General features: G+C 35.9%; 1 protein-coding gene and 1 long non-coding RNA gene across 2 annotated transcripts; one reads left to right on the forward strand and one right to left on the reverse strand.

Moving 5' to 3' along the window:
- Positions 1-4,789: 4,789 nt before the first annotated feature.
- On the reverse strand, positions 4,790-5,524 carry LOC106096166 (uncharacterized). Its single transcript, XR_001222867.2, has 2 exons — positions 4,976-5,524; positions 4,790-4,921 (listed from the first exon to the last, which is right to left on the reverse strand). It is a non-coding gene; the product is annotated as an uncharacterized LOC106096166 (long non-coding RNA).
- Positions 5,525-11,443: 5,919 nt separating this feature from the next.
- Positions 11,444-12,502, forward strand: LOC106096151 (protein midgut expression 1). Its single transcript, XM_013263738.2, has 2 exons — positions 11,444-11,904; positions 12,094-12,502. The coding sequence occupies exons 1-2, from the start codon at positions 11,852-11,854 to the stop codon at positions 12,293-12,295; spliced, it is 255 nt and encodes an 84-aa protein (XP_013119192.1). The 5' UTR covers positions 11,444-11,851; the 3' UTR covers positions 12,296-12,502.
- Positions 12,503-13,931: the final 1,429 nt, after the last annotated feature.

Raw genomic sequence — 13,931 nt, forward strand, 5'->3', positions numbered from 1 at the left:
AGGCTCAAGAAGTCAAGACCCAAGATCGGTTTATATGGCAGCTATATCAAAACATGGACCGATATGGCCCATTTACAATACCAACCGACCTACACTAATAAGAAGTATTTGTGCAAAATTTCAAGCGGCTAGCTTTACTCCTTCGGAAGTTAGCGTGCTTTCGACAGACAGACGGACGGACATGGCTAGATCGACTAAAAAGTCGCGACGATCAAGAATATATATACTTTATGGGGTTTCAGACGAATATTTCAAGTAGTTACAAAAAGAATGACGAAATTAGTATACCCCCATCCTATGGTGGAGGATATAAAAATAAAAGAAAATCTATAAGCATACAAAATCTATATGCATATATAAACCAGCAAAAATTAAAGCTTCTACGAACCGAACAAGGATAATTGAGATATGTGTCTATAGGCGAGCTATATCAGGCAATAGACTGATTTGGACCGTACTTGGCTTAGTTGTTGGAAGTCGTAACAGAACACTACATGCCAAATCGGACAAAAATTGCGGCTTGTAAGGGCTCAAGAAGTCAAATTGAGAGATCGGTTTATATGGGAGCTATGTCAGATTAAAGACTGATTTGGACCGTACTTGGCTTAGTTGCTGAAAGTCATACCGAAACACTATGTGCAAAATACAAATCGGTACAAAATTGCGGACTAGCTTAACGCGTTCGACCGCTATCGTGATTTCGACAGACGGACGGACGGACACGGCTAGATCGACGCAGAACGTCGAATATTTCGAGGTGTTACAAACGGTATGACTAGATTAGTGTACTCCCATCCTATGGTGATGGGTATACAAATTTTCTAGAAGTTGCAAAATTGGCTCCCCAGTCGTATTACACAAAGAAACATATAACCATGCTTGAAAGATAACAACCATAAAAGAAATTAAGTATGTCAATGTATGTATGTAGACATTATTGAAAAAATCTTTAAAAATTAAATACATTTTCTAAAATGTTTCCAAAATTTCTGCAATAGCCGGAGGATTTATGGTGTCGAATGTTTGTGTGGTATAAACATTCCAAATTATAACAATAATTTTTTTACCTCAAAAGACATCTTCAATTTCAATGTGTATAGTAGAGGTTAGCACCCGAGTCCTGAGTAGTCATGTCACCCGTGAGTCACATAATTCGTGTGTAGGATCCAAATCTAATCAAGTGATCGTGCGTTATTCGTGAGTCTTAATTTTTTCGTGAGTCGTGCGTGAGTAAAATTTTTGTCTCGTGAGCGTGCATGAACGTGAATCGACATAAGAGCCTTGCGTGAGCGTGCGTGCACATCTCTAGTGTGTAGCCTTAAAACCCCTGTAGGCACAATTGTATTGGGTTGCCCAAAAAGTAATTGCGGATTTTTTAAAAGAAAGTAAATGCATTTTTAATAGAACTTAGAATGAACTTTAATCAAATATACTTTTTTTACACTTTTTTTCTTAAGCAAGCTAAAAGTAACTGACAGAAGAAAGAATGCAATTACAGAGTCACAAGCTGTGAAAAAATTTGTCAACGCCGACTATATGAAAAATCCGCAATTACTTTTTGGGCAACCCAATACATCTCATATGCAACTTTGGATTTCTATAGTCAAGTGCTTGGCATCATCAGAACTTCTTTGTTAATGTTAAAACACGGATGTCCCTCAAGAAGTGAAGCCCCTGGCAAAAAGCATATTCTTGTTTCTAATCACTTGTTGGACCCGAAGTCCGAATGGACCTCCTGCAAAAACACGCAAGAATATAAGGCTGTGTGTCGAATGGTAGCAAAGTTGTAGGGATAGTAAAAATATGACTTTAAGTGTGGCGAATAATTTGTAGGTAGCCCAGGGGCTAGTACGATTTTTTAAAGCACAGCAAATTTTGACGTTGCATTGAGCAAAGTCCCATGTCAGTAATTGTAAATTCATTTGCGTTTTGGTAACCAACTTGCGTGCGGCATAACTTAACAAAACCTACAGTTTTGTGTTTGTAGTTTATTGAAATGATGGAGCCGCCATTTAGTGATTTTTCTATAACGGCATCAATGGTTTGTTTACCATGAGTTTCGTTCATCATTTTCATGTAAACATCTCCATATTCCAACATTCGCATTTGCAACAGTTCTGTTCGCCTACTTTACCAGTAAAAATTTGCAGGAGAGTAAGAGCAATTTTACTCTCTTTAAAAAATTTGCAAGCAAAAGAACGCGAAAATTTGCACAAAAACAGCTGATTTTTGTTTTGGTAGGTTTTTTATTTGCTTGCTTGGAAAACATTTTTTTTAAATAAAAAATCCTGGCGATACTTTTGAGGTATACCGTGCAATCCCACGGCAGCAGGTTGTACGAACCGCATTGGCCCGATGGAGTCTCTCATCGGCAAGGGCTGCCGCCTCAGTGTACAACACACTGCTACAACAACTACAACAACCGTGCACGAAGCTGCGAATGTCATCCGTGACGCCAAGTCGCTGGCCCCAGACATAATCTCTACATTGGTGTTGAAGAATCTGGATCTGCATGGAGTCGAGTACCATACAACTGTCCGAACACTATTGAAGTACCCGATGTTTGAAGATGGGCAGTCTGATCCCGCTGCTGAAACGTGGAAAGTCTCATCAGTAGCCAAGACGCATGAGGGACTACTCCTCCCGCTCCTTCGAAGGCTGCATAGGACTACAACTGCTTTACATGCCATCACCGTATACAAAAGTGCACTTGTTGTGCTGGCAAAGAAACCTTGGACGAACCATCTAATGCTTCTGTATGTTGTAGCTAGACAAATTGCTACAACCACAGATGTGAGGCTAAGGGAGCTTTCTTTTTGGTCATGTGGCGGCTACGGACACTTTGTTATCATTGAAGATATCTGTATCCGTTCACAATTATCAGACTAATTTGCACTGTGCCTCATCTGTTTAACTGCCAATTTTGCACTTACCTTCTAATATATTGTAGAACAACCGACTTAAGGTAAAATTACAACTTCATTTGTTGAGTTCTCTGTACCTGAACGCTAGTTGCTGCCATGAATCTTTATTAAAGGTAAATAAAAATGAAAAAAAAATTAATTATATTTTAAAGGCAAAGGTATGTAACCTTTGCCTTTTTGAACCAATTTGGGGTTAGCTTTTGTATTTTCATGTAACGGCTGCTTTTCATAAAACAGCTGACCTTTACAAAACATCTGTTCAAAGATGCAAATTTCTGCTGGCAAAAAAAGTTCCAGTAGAAATTTGCAGGTTCTCTATTTTCTTACTGTCAAAATTTGCTCTCTCTCGTTTCGAATTCTGGCGAGAACATCAGAAAAAAATTATCAGCGATGGTTTTCCCCTTCTAATGCTGGCGACATATGTGAGATACTGTATTATTTGGTATGGCAGCCATGTAAAAACTTCTTTTCAAAGAGGTGTCGCACTGCGGCACGCGGTTCGAACTCGGCTATGAAAAGGAGGTCGCTTATCGCAGAGCACTCATTGATATGTGACAAGATTGCCCCTGTTCCTTATTGGAATGTTCATGGGCAAATTTGCATTTGCATATCGAGCGTCTGAGGCACTCAGAATATAAGCAGTAGCCGATGCCGCCCGGTCTTTTAACGAGGCTCTCCACTCGATGCAGCTGATTGTCCGCGACAGCAATTATTGTTACTCCGGATGGAGAATTCTACTATCCGCAACCTGTGGACGCGCCCGGTAGTTCCCAGCTAAGCTTCCCGTTGTTGTAGTAGTAGCAGTGTGTGGTATACTGAGGCGGCAGCCCTTGCCGATGAAGGAATTCGTCAGGTCAATCCGGTACGTACAACCGGCTGCCATGGGATTGAAGCTTCCCGTGATAACGATGAGCACCGCACAGATCGGACCTCAATGTTCCGGTCCGTGTTGTGCTCACAGCTATCATTCAAAATTCCTATGTTTCGCAGAGCAAGACCACGCCTTGTCGTTTTCATGGTATTGGCTTTTTGGAAGGTGCTGCTTATGATTGATTTTACCCATATCGTAAAAAATTGGAAATAAGAAAACAAAATGGTAGCAGAGTAAAGCAGCGTGCTTCCTCTCTATTTCAAGCTAACGGCTTCCAAACTATCAGCTTTCGGGAAGTCATTAAAATAAGATTTCCTTATGAGTTACAACATTGCAAAGACGTAAAAACTATAAAAGTGCAGATCGGACATGTCTGTGAGCAATTCACTCAGACTGTATGTCTTGGAACGATATTTATTGTCAGCGTTTGAAAAATATCAAAGAAACCTTCATGATATTCACAAATCGTATTTTGAGTGAAAGGTTGACGTCTAAACTATTGCCTCCTATAGAGGTTGATAGGGAAAGTTTTTTTTATGAACTAGGGCTTCAGATCCAACACTAAAAAAGAGATTGTGAATTCCAAGTCAAGCTTGAATATTTGCCAGTCACTCTGGCGCATTCACGAATCATCATTGATGATTCATGTTTTTGGATTGTTGCTGCTGCTGTTGTTGTTGTTGTAGCCAAATTCTTGCATGCAGGGGTAGCGATCCTTGGTTTTGGGTGAGCTGCGTCGCCCTATCGGTTAAAACCAAGAAAGATTAGTTAACTATAATAGCCTGCCATATAAGTATCACATTTGATAATTTCATCATGAATCACCTACTAATACTTCAAAAACATTTGTATGGCCACACACTAATTCGGTAGTTATTCAATATCATCCATATCGCCTAATTCTTATCACTCCGTGGTGAACTGTCACTTAAATAAAGAAAATAAAATAAAAGTATATATAGGCATTCGATTAGATTTAGTTGAAAAGCGCAAGTTTCCAAAAAACAATTTATACACAATTACTACAACAACAACAACAACAAAAATATATAAATCTCAATGCTAAAATTGTTAGTTTCCAAATTGTTTATAGGTTCCTCAGAGAAATTCTTTTCTGAAAAAAATGCTAAGAATTCACCAGAGATAAAATATAACATAACTTGTTATACAACCTAATTACCAGCAAGGAGACACGAAACAAAACTCCAAATGTCGAATGATGATATTTCTTGCGTCTTTTATTTTTCTTCACTCGCCAAAAAGAGCAAACGTCATAAACCTTTAGATACTCCTTTCAAAATTATTGGGTTAAAATCTTCAAGAGTTGATCGCATTGAAATGTCAATCTGGTTGACCTTAAGTGAACACATTTTCACAAAACTTAATGAAGCCTTAAAATAGGTTCATTTGACAGTTCTTTAAAGGAAATATGTAAACCTATTTCAAAGCTACATCAAAGGCCTGGTTATGCTCTCGTAAACATACCGTAAACGTACAAGAAAGTGTCATCTGTTTTGCCCTATGAATACACATGCAAACGATTCCGTTTAGTGAATATCGGTGTTAAGGCCTGGTTATGCTCTCGTTAATGTGGAAAAAATGTGTAGTAAATGTTAAGAGGCAATTATGCTTATTACAAAATGTAGTATTTGATAATTCTTTTTAGCAAAAAAAGGCTTGAAAGTGAGCGAGGGTTTGACGTCGGAGATACTTCAGACATATCTTAAGGGCACCACAACATGCATACCTTAAGCGCAGGTTGGAGAAGACAGTTCTGCACGCAACTAACTTCACCCAAGTTTCTCCCTGTGGACGAAGTGTATGCTACGTTGCAGCACTATCAACGCGCACTTCGGAGATAGGGTGGCCAGCGGGCGGTTGGTTAAGCGAACGCCTCAGGGAGGCGTGTTCTCGCCAATTCTCTGGAACATAGTGGTAAAAGAATTTCTGTTTGATCTTAATAGGGATGACGTGAGAATAATCGCAATGCTAGGTACATAGAAAAAGTATATACCTAAATTTGACCGATTAAAAAAGGTATTGACTATAAAAATCTTTTCAAACAAGGTGTTAATTATTTTTGATATAGAAATTCATTATTATAAAATAGAACATACGTTTAACATATTTTTAATTGTACGAATTAAATTGTTATTTAATAGTAAAAATTGTTCATTGAACAAGATTATATTGTGCTCCCTTTCACACATGTGTAATGCGAAAGAAGTGCGAATGAGTCAAATATATGTATGTTTAGTTTCTATCACATACAGGCACAAAGTGACGCGGCTAGACAAAAAATATCAAGAAAGCTAGAAGTGTGGACCTTTTTTTTAACATAAAAAATGTATTTTTTTGTTAAAAATTGAAAGTTAAACAAATGTATAGTGACAAATTTTGCTCTGAAATAGTGTAATGCAGAAAAATGCCGATGTGAACAAAAAGAATGGTGAAATGCCAAACGCAACAGATTGGACGACATTGTAGCATGTAAACGTGGCATTTATGAATACATATTATTAATATTATCTACATGTGGATCTAGATTTCCTTGTATTCCACGGAAAATGCTAAAATTGGTATATATTACGATTCATTTTAAATATGTATGTATATAAATTATATTTTTTATAATACTCTTTACAGGCGATGTCGCCGACAACAAAGAGAGGTTCAAAATGGAATAGACAATTTTTCTTTTTTTTTTGGAAGCCTACAACCATTAGGAAAAATATAAATATTTTTTTGCAATATTTTTTATGTTTTATGCTCAATTAAACAAAAAGATTTTTATTTGTGTGAAAAATATCAATTATTTATTTTTATTAAAACAGTAGAAACGTTATTTAAAAGAAATGGCAAATTTGAAATGAATGGTTTATTGAGTTTATAATCACTTTAATTGGATTTTTGAGTTTATCATAAATCTAAATTGCAAAATTGTTAATCAGTAATACAATTTCCATCACCCAGAGAAATCATTGGTTGGAATAATAATGCCAAGGCTATTTCAATTCTTTGAACCACAGTTTGGTTATTTTCATAGTGCAGTAGCTATCTTAACCACGATACAATAAATAGGGTTAAAAAAAGATGCTACTTAGCGATATATCAGTTCCATCTATCATTTCCATAAAAAAAATTATTTCATTTTGCTTCTGCCATTTGTATCAACAATGTTTTATTTTCTGCAGTACCATCAACAAGTTAGAACAACACTCTTACCGTAGTTTTGCTTATTACCATGACATAATTACCAGGTAGTGTACCGTAAACAGCTGAGTACAGTTTTTTTTCTCTGTCAACGAGTTTTGGTTGTGTGTGTATTATAGTTAAGAGCCATACACACAAATAACGAATTCAAAATCAGAGTTTCACTAATCACTGATTTTGACAGATAGTGCACTCAATATTTTGTTGTTGGGCAACTGCCACTACCTGTAAATTAATATATCTTGCTTATTACCCTACCGGTAGTTGTGCTAACTGCCATACCGGAGTTCTACTAACGCCTTACCGGTAGCTGTGCTAACTATCCTTCCAGCAGTTAGTACTGCATATAAAATCATCACATACCACTGAAGAATTCGTAAACCGAGGTTCGAGTCCCCGGCCGGCCAATTTTTTTATGTTATTTTTTTCTTTAAATTTATTTATGAAAATTCGGCCTAAAAAATATGTATTTCTTATCAATTTATTAGTTTAAAAATGGTTTCGACACTGTTTTCTTCTACCAAACATCCAAATCTCCCTTGGACCACCAAAAAATCTAATAGAATTAATTTTAAAGCGTAATAAGTCGAGAGAGAACAAGTAAAAGCGTGCTAAGTTCGGCCGGGCGAATCTTGGAAACGTACCACCAGGGATTCTGCTAAAAATTTAAAGAAATTAAATTAAGTTCATGGGCATAATTTTATTCTACATACCAAACTTCTGTCAAACCAGCAAAAGTTAAAGCTTCTAGGAACCGAACAACGATGATCGAGAGACCGGTTTGCATGGGAGCGATATAAGGTTATAGACTGATTTGGACGTCGTAACGGAACACCGCATGTAAACAGAACACTACATGCCAAATTTCAGCCAAATCGGACAAAAATTGCGACTTGTAACGACTCAAGAAGTCAAATCGTGGGATCGGTTTATATGGAAGCTATATCAGGTTATAGACCGATTTAGACCGTACTTGGCACAGTTGTTGAAAATCACAACAAAACACTACATGCTCAATTTCAGCCAAATTAGACAAACATTGGGGTTTGTAAGGGCTCAATCGGTCTCAGATTGGTCTCAGATCGGTTTATATGAAAGCTATTATATATGAAAGCTATTATATATAGAACGATTTAGACAAATATTGCGACTTCCAGGGGCTCAAGAAGTCAAATCTGGAGATCGGTTTATATGGGAGCTATATCAGGTTCTTGACTGAATTGGACCGTATCAGGCACAGTTGTTGGCACAGAACATTACAGAACACCACGTGCAAAATTTCAGCCAACTCGGATAAAAATTGTGGCTTCCAGAAGCTCAAGAAGTCTAATCGGGAGATCGGTTTATATGGGGGCTGTATCTAAATCTGAACCGATATGGCCCATTTACAATCCCCAACGACCTACGGCGGCTAGCTTTACGCGTTCGGCCGCTATCGTGATTTTGACAGACGGACGGACATGGCTAGATCGACTCAGAACGTTGAGCCGAACAAGAATATCTATACTTTATGGGGTCTTAGAGGAATATTTCGAGGAGTTATAAACAGAATGAAGAAGTTAGTAAAAATGTTAAAAATGTTGCACAAAAAACTAAAAACCTGGACATGCTGTCACAAACATACCGTAAATGTAGGAAAACGCGCAGATTCTTTGTTTTGGCTTATGAATACACATATAAATGATTACCGTACGTATGACAATGACCTAATTTATATATGTTCTTGATCGTCATGACATTTTAAGTGGATCTAGCCATGTCCGTTCGTCTGTCTGTCCAAACCACGCTAACTTTCGAAAGAGTAAAGCTATCTCATATAAACCGATCTGGGGTCTTAACTTCTTGAGCATCTAGATGGCCCAGTTTCTATCCGATTTGGCTGAAATTTTGCATGACGTATTTCGTTATGACTTCCAACAACTGTGCCATGTATGGTTTAAATCGGTCAATAGCTTGATACAGCTGCCATATAAACCGATCTTGACTTCTTGACCCACTAGAGGGTCATTTCAGCCAAATCCTATCCGATTTTGCTGAAATTTTGCATGAGGTGTTTTGTTATGACTTCTAACAACTGTGCCAAATATGTCCATAACCACAAATCGGTCCATAACCACAATAGCTGCCATATAAACCGATCTTGGATCTTGACTTCTTGAGCCGCAATAGGGCGTAATTATTATCCGATTTGGCTGATTTGTGTACAACTGCTTCTCCCATGACCTCCAACATACCTGTGAAATATAGTCTGAATCGGTCTTTAGCCTGATACAGCTCCCATATAAACCGATCTCCCTATTTTATTTCTTGAGTCCCTATTTTACACAAAGACTTCTACTGTGGTCTCCAACATTCAATGCAATTAGCATAGCAATTCTTTTCTTTTATCCTTTGTTTTTCTAAAAAGAGGTACCGGGAGAGAACTCGACAAATACGATCCTTGGTGGACGGTATATAAGATTCAGTCCGGCTTATTTCAACAAAAATACTACAAAATCTAATTATTTTTAAAGACAAATAAAAGCAGAATTTGTTTCTTTTTAAATAGTTTTGTGTTTCATTATTTTTTAGTTTCAAAGGGGTGGGTTTTAGTTGAAATTGCAACAACATTTATGAATTTGAGTGTGGTCCACACACTCACATTTGTATATAAACATGTACGTAAGGGGCTGATAAATTGGTTGGTGCCATATGAATTTTTATATGTATGTAAATACCAACATTTTGGCCAAAGAAACCCAATAACATCAAATGTGGTAACCTTGTCAAACCACCGAAAGAACGATTTGGGGATATTTTTCCGATAAAAAAAAACGTAAAACGTAAAAGATAAAATTTGAACAGGACAGCACTTGCTTATATTATTTAAAATTTAACTGAAATTTTGCTATATTTTTTTTTAATTATTTGCTTATGACACAGAAAAAATCAAAAGCATGGTTCAATTAAGAAATTTGTACATTCAATTAAAAAATTCGCTGAAATCGGACCTATAAACGAATTTGTATTATTTATAAGCAATTTTGTAATTTGGATTTATGACAAGCTCAGAAATCCAATTAAAGTAGTTATTGACTGAAAAAACCAATTTATTTGAAAGTTATCCCTTCTCTTCAATAACATCAATTTTATAAAGAAAATAATTGGTATTTTTGCTTTTATAAAATAATTTTTATTTTATTGGGTTAATTTCTGATAAAACATGTAACATATTGCTTTAAAATATTCATTTTTAAATGAAAGAAAAAAAATTGCCTTTCCTTAATGAGTCTCTCTTTATTTTCGTGGATACCATCTGTAAAAACTATAACGAACAAACGAATTTATATTCATATTAAAGTGAATTGTAATAAATACCAATAATAGCATTTTGGGCGCAATACCACGACATCTAGATCCACATGAAGGAATATTGCATTAGTTATCTTTCGCCATCAGCGTCGTTTTCCAAGCCAATATAGTCTCTTTAGGGATGATAACATATGAAAATAAATTAAAATTTATAAATACCTCGTCTATCTTCTTCCATGTCCTCAAATTTGTTTGGTTTGGAATGTACTTATTTCATTTGTTCACATCCTAATCTGCTTTACTCTATTTCAGCATAACACTTTTTAGAATATAATGTTTTTACTTAACAATTATTATTTAATGAATTATTTTATTTTATTGAGTGATAAATAAAAACCACACTTTCTATTTATCTTCACATTTTCTGCCTAGCCATGCCACACTATATTTGTCTCATTCGCACTTCTTCGCATTACATATGTGTGAAAGAGGACACAGAAATTGACACCCTCAATTTGTATTATTAAATACACACTTAATTCGTACAATTAAAAATATGCTTAACGTATGCCTTCTTCTTCTGTTTGAAAACATGTTTTTAATCAATATCATGTTTAATCGGTCAAATCTAGGTCTATATTTTTTCTGTGGTAAGCCAATTCGTTGGGCCAGTGTGAAAGAGCAACAGGAATAAAACTGAAATGGGTGTCCACACTGAATAGTTGCAGAAAACCCAGATGGTTTAACATGAAGATGAACCTTAACCTCTCACTTTTACTTTGGCCTAGACTTAAGCTTGGGCTTAGCCAACGTAACCCTGAAATAAAAGGTTCTTCGCATTTCTCGATGTTACATCTTTTTGAGTGATACATATTGATTAATAACTTTGTTCAAGAATTTTCATTGTGTTAGCTCCATTTGCATGTCAGTTGACGATAAACATCAATATCGAGCTCTATATATATTCAAGTGGTATAGTATATGACTTTCAGACATCTTTTTGAACTCAATAAAAATAAATGAATCATTCGCCTCGAAGGGAATCCCACTCTCCGTTAGAGTAATTTTACACATCCATACGTAAATGTGGGCACTTGGAAAAAATATCTCAACGATACAAAAAGCATAACAATTATTAAATATTTGTTTCATATATTGTATATATATTTTTTTTTTGTTAGACTTTTCATTTGATAAGTCTCATTGCTCTTTTCGTCACATTAAACAACACACACACGATTTCAGAGATAACGGCCAAGCAGGTTGTGTCTGTGTTTATCGGAACTCTTTCCTGCCTGCCCGGCAGCCTGCTTCCACCCACCAATTACTCTGACTCCCCATTCATACACGGTTGGCTCTCGTGCAATCGAAACCGTTAAAATAATTATCAGTATTGGTTGAAAATTCTATACTGATAATAACAAACGATTCACATAGCCTACACAGTACATATGTAGGTGTGGTGTCAGTCAGTCAGTGGCATTTAAATCGAAGACTGAACAAGAAGTCATTTCCGAAAACGAAAATTAAAATCAAATAAACGAACAACAAAATGTGTAAAGCTTGTTGGGAAGTCATCAAATGTCCTGGAAAGGTTTTATGCTGGTAAGAGCAACGCAAAGATAGATGATTGACATTGAAATCTTTGCATACATATATATTGTATGTATGAGGAACGGCTGATTTCTCCAATACACACAGAGATTTACAAGCAGTTTGTCATACTCTTGAAATTGTGTTTTATGAGAATTTAATGACGATTTTATTGAAAACTATTTTCCATTTTAATTTCAGTTGCTGTGAATGTGCCTGCAATATGCTAATGGGATTCATTTGTTCTGCAGTAGTTCTTCTGGTGGTAATCGGTCTCATTGTGTACTTCACAGTCTACTATAACAAGGATAGTGGTGGTTCAGATGATGGCCAGAAAATGGCCGAACAACTAATTAAGCAAGCCCCCCAGAACTTTAGAGACCTCTTCAAGCCACTTAATTAACTAGCTGTCTAATAATATCCGCCTCATCCATCCCTTGTACTAAATTCCATTTATCTGTAAGCTGTATATATATATACATACACATATATATAATAGAACTGGTCTAAGGTTAGCATAAATAGCAAAATTGCAAAGTGTACACTAAGTATTTTGAGTACGTAAACATTTATCTTTTGAAGAATATACGACAAGCCAAAACTAATCTAATCACAGTGATGTTTTCGAAATCGAGGGAATTTTCATCCTTATCGCAATCAACTTTTTACACCAATCACCAATCAAAGGTGTGTGTGTTTGTGGTCGACCATTATCGTATCTTATTTACAAGGGTCTTGAGAGGATCACATTGTGGCAATATTCGCTCAAACACAAGTCGCAAATAAATATATTCCCTATTAGGTTATTATGGACAATGGCAAATTAAAGGCACATTCAGATCAAGCAAATATTTGATCCATATTGTTTTGTTATTTTTGCCAAAAATATGTCAAATTCGTAAATTCTTGATTTTGTATTCACATTTTGTTTGTTCAAAAACGAATCGAATAGCGTTAAGCATTAGATCAAAAAAAGATTTTTATTGCCCTACATTCGAAAAAAAAATTGTCAAACAAATTTTACATGCAATAGAATGTGGGGCAAATAAAAAGCTTTTCTTGATCTAATGGTCATTTGTTGTTGGACAAACAAAATGTGTCAAATAAATGTGTCTAATGTGAATGTACGAATTTCACATATTTTGGGCAAAAATAACAAAACAAGTTCGATCAAATATTTGATTAGTCTGAACGCACCTTAAGATTGATTTAGCTGGGACAAGTGCCCATAAACCACATAATCTAATCGCAGTATACATATCCAAATAAGGGGGTTTTTCTTACCCCAGTAAACTTTTTCTACCAACTTAAGTCAAATGTGTTTGTTATTGAGTGGGGCCGTTTACCAGCCTGAGAGGCAATGCATGCTATAGTTCCCTTGGTGATGTCTTTATTATAGTACGTATATTCGCTTAGAGAATAGGCATGGTTCTCTCCTACAAACAAGGACCTTATTTGGTACAGCGATGGTATTGCGTTGACTTCCTTCATTGGATTTTTCCGTCGGTGTTTTATTCTTCCCTTTCTTGATAAAGCCTCAACAACCGTGAACTTAATATAACATTTAACCTCTTCCACTCTCAAAACATGACGTAGCCAACTTAATAGTGGTAATTATATACTGTCAACTAGTTTGTCAATGTTGGCCGTAGCATACCCAATAATCGTTTCAAATATATTTCTAAAATTCGCACCAAGAGCTGTATCCTCGTCTAGTTACCAATGTAGTCTCAATTTTAAGCTCAACCATAAGGGACCACTTTTTGACTAAAAAATTCAATTCAAGAAATTGGGTTCAGAAATTCAAGTCAAATTCATGATTGATTAATTTAATCATGCTCTACCGGAAATCGATACTGTCTGTGCTCTTACTGGTTTTTGCGAAAACAAATAAGGCAACGCTTAGAGTATTAAAAAGTGCAATGCTTTGTAAAATATGCCACGAGTTATATGAGCTATACGCAGACCTCTATTTACATATAGTTAATGTATTAATCTACAAGGCTACGTGGATAGATTTCTAGTACTCCTCTCATATC

This window comes from Stomoxys calcitrans, chromosome 1 (assembly GCF_963082655.1).
Source record: "Stomoxys calcitrans chromosome 1, idStoCalc2.1, whole genome shotgun sequence".
In the NCBI taxonomy this organism is placed as follows: Eukaryota; Metazoa; Arthropoda; class Insecta; order Diptera; family Muscidae; genus Stomoxys; species Stomoxys calcitrans.

What these genes read in the sequence shown, in the direction of transcription:
- LOC106096151 (XM_013263738.2), top strand. Translation starts at nt 11,852, where the DNA reads ATGTGTAAAGCTTGTTGGGAAGTCATCAAATGTCCTGGAAAGGTTTTA. An exon ending in CCTGGAAAGGTTTTATGCTG is followed by an intron (nt 11,905 to 12,093) that starts GTAAGAGCAACG and finishes TTTTAATTTCAG; the next exon opens with TTGCTGTGAATGTGCCTGCA.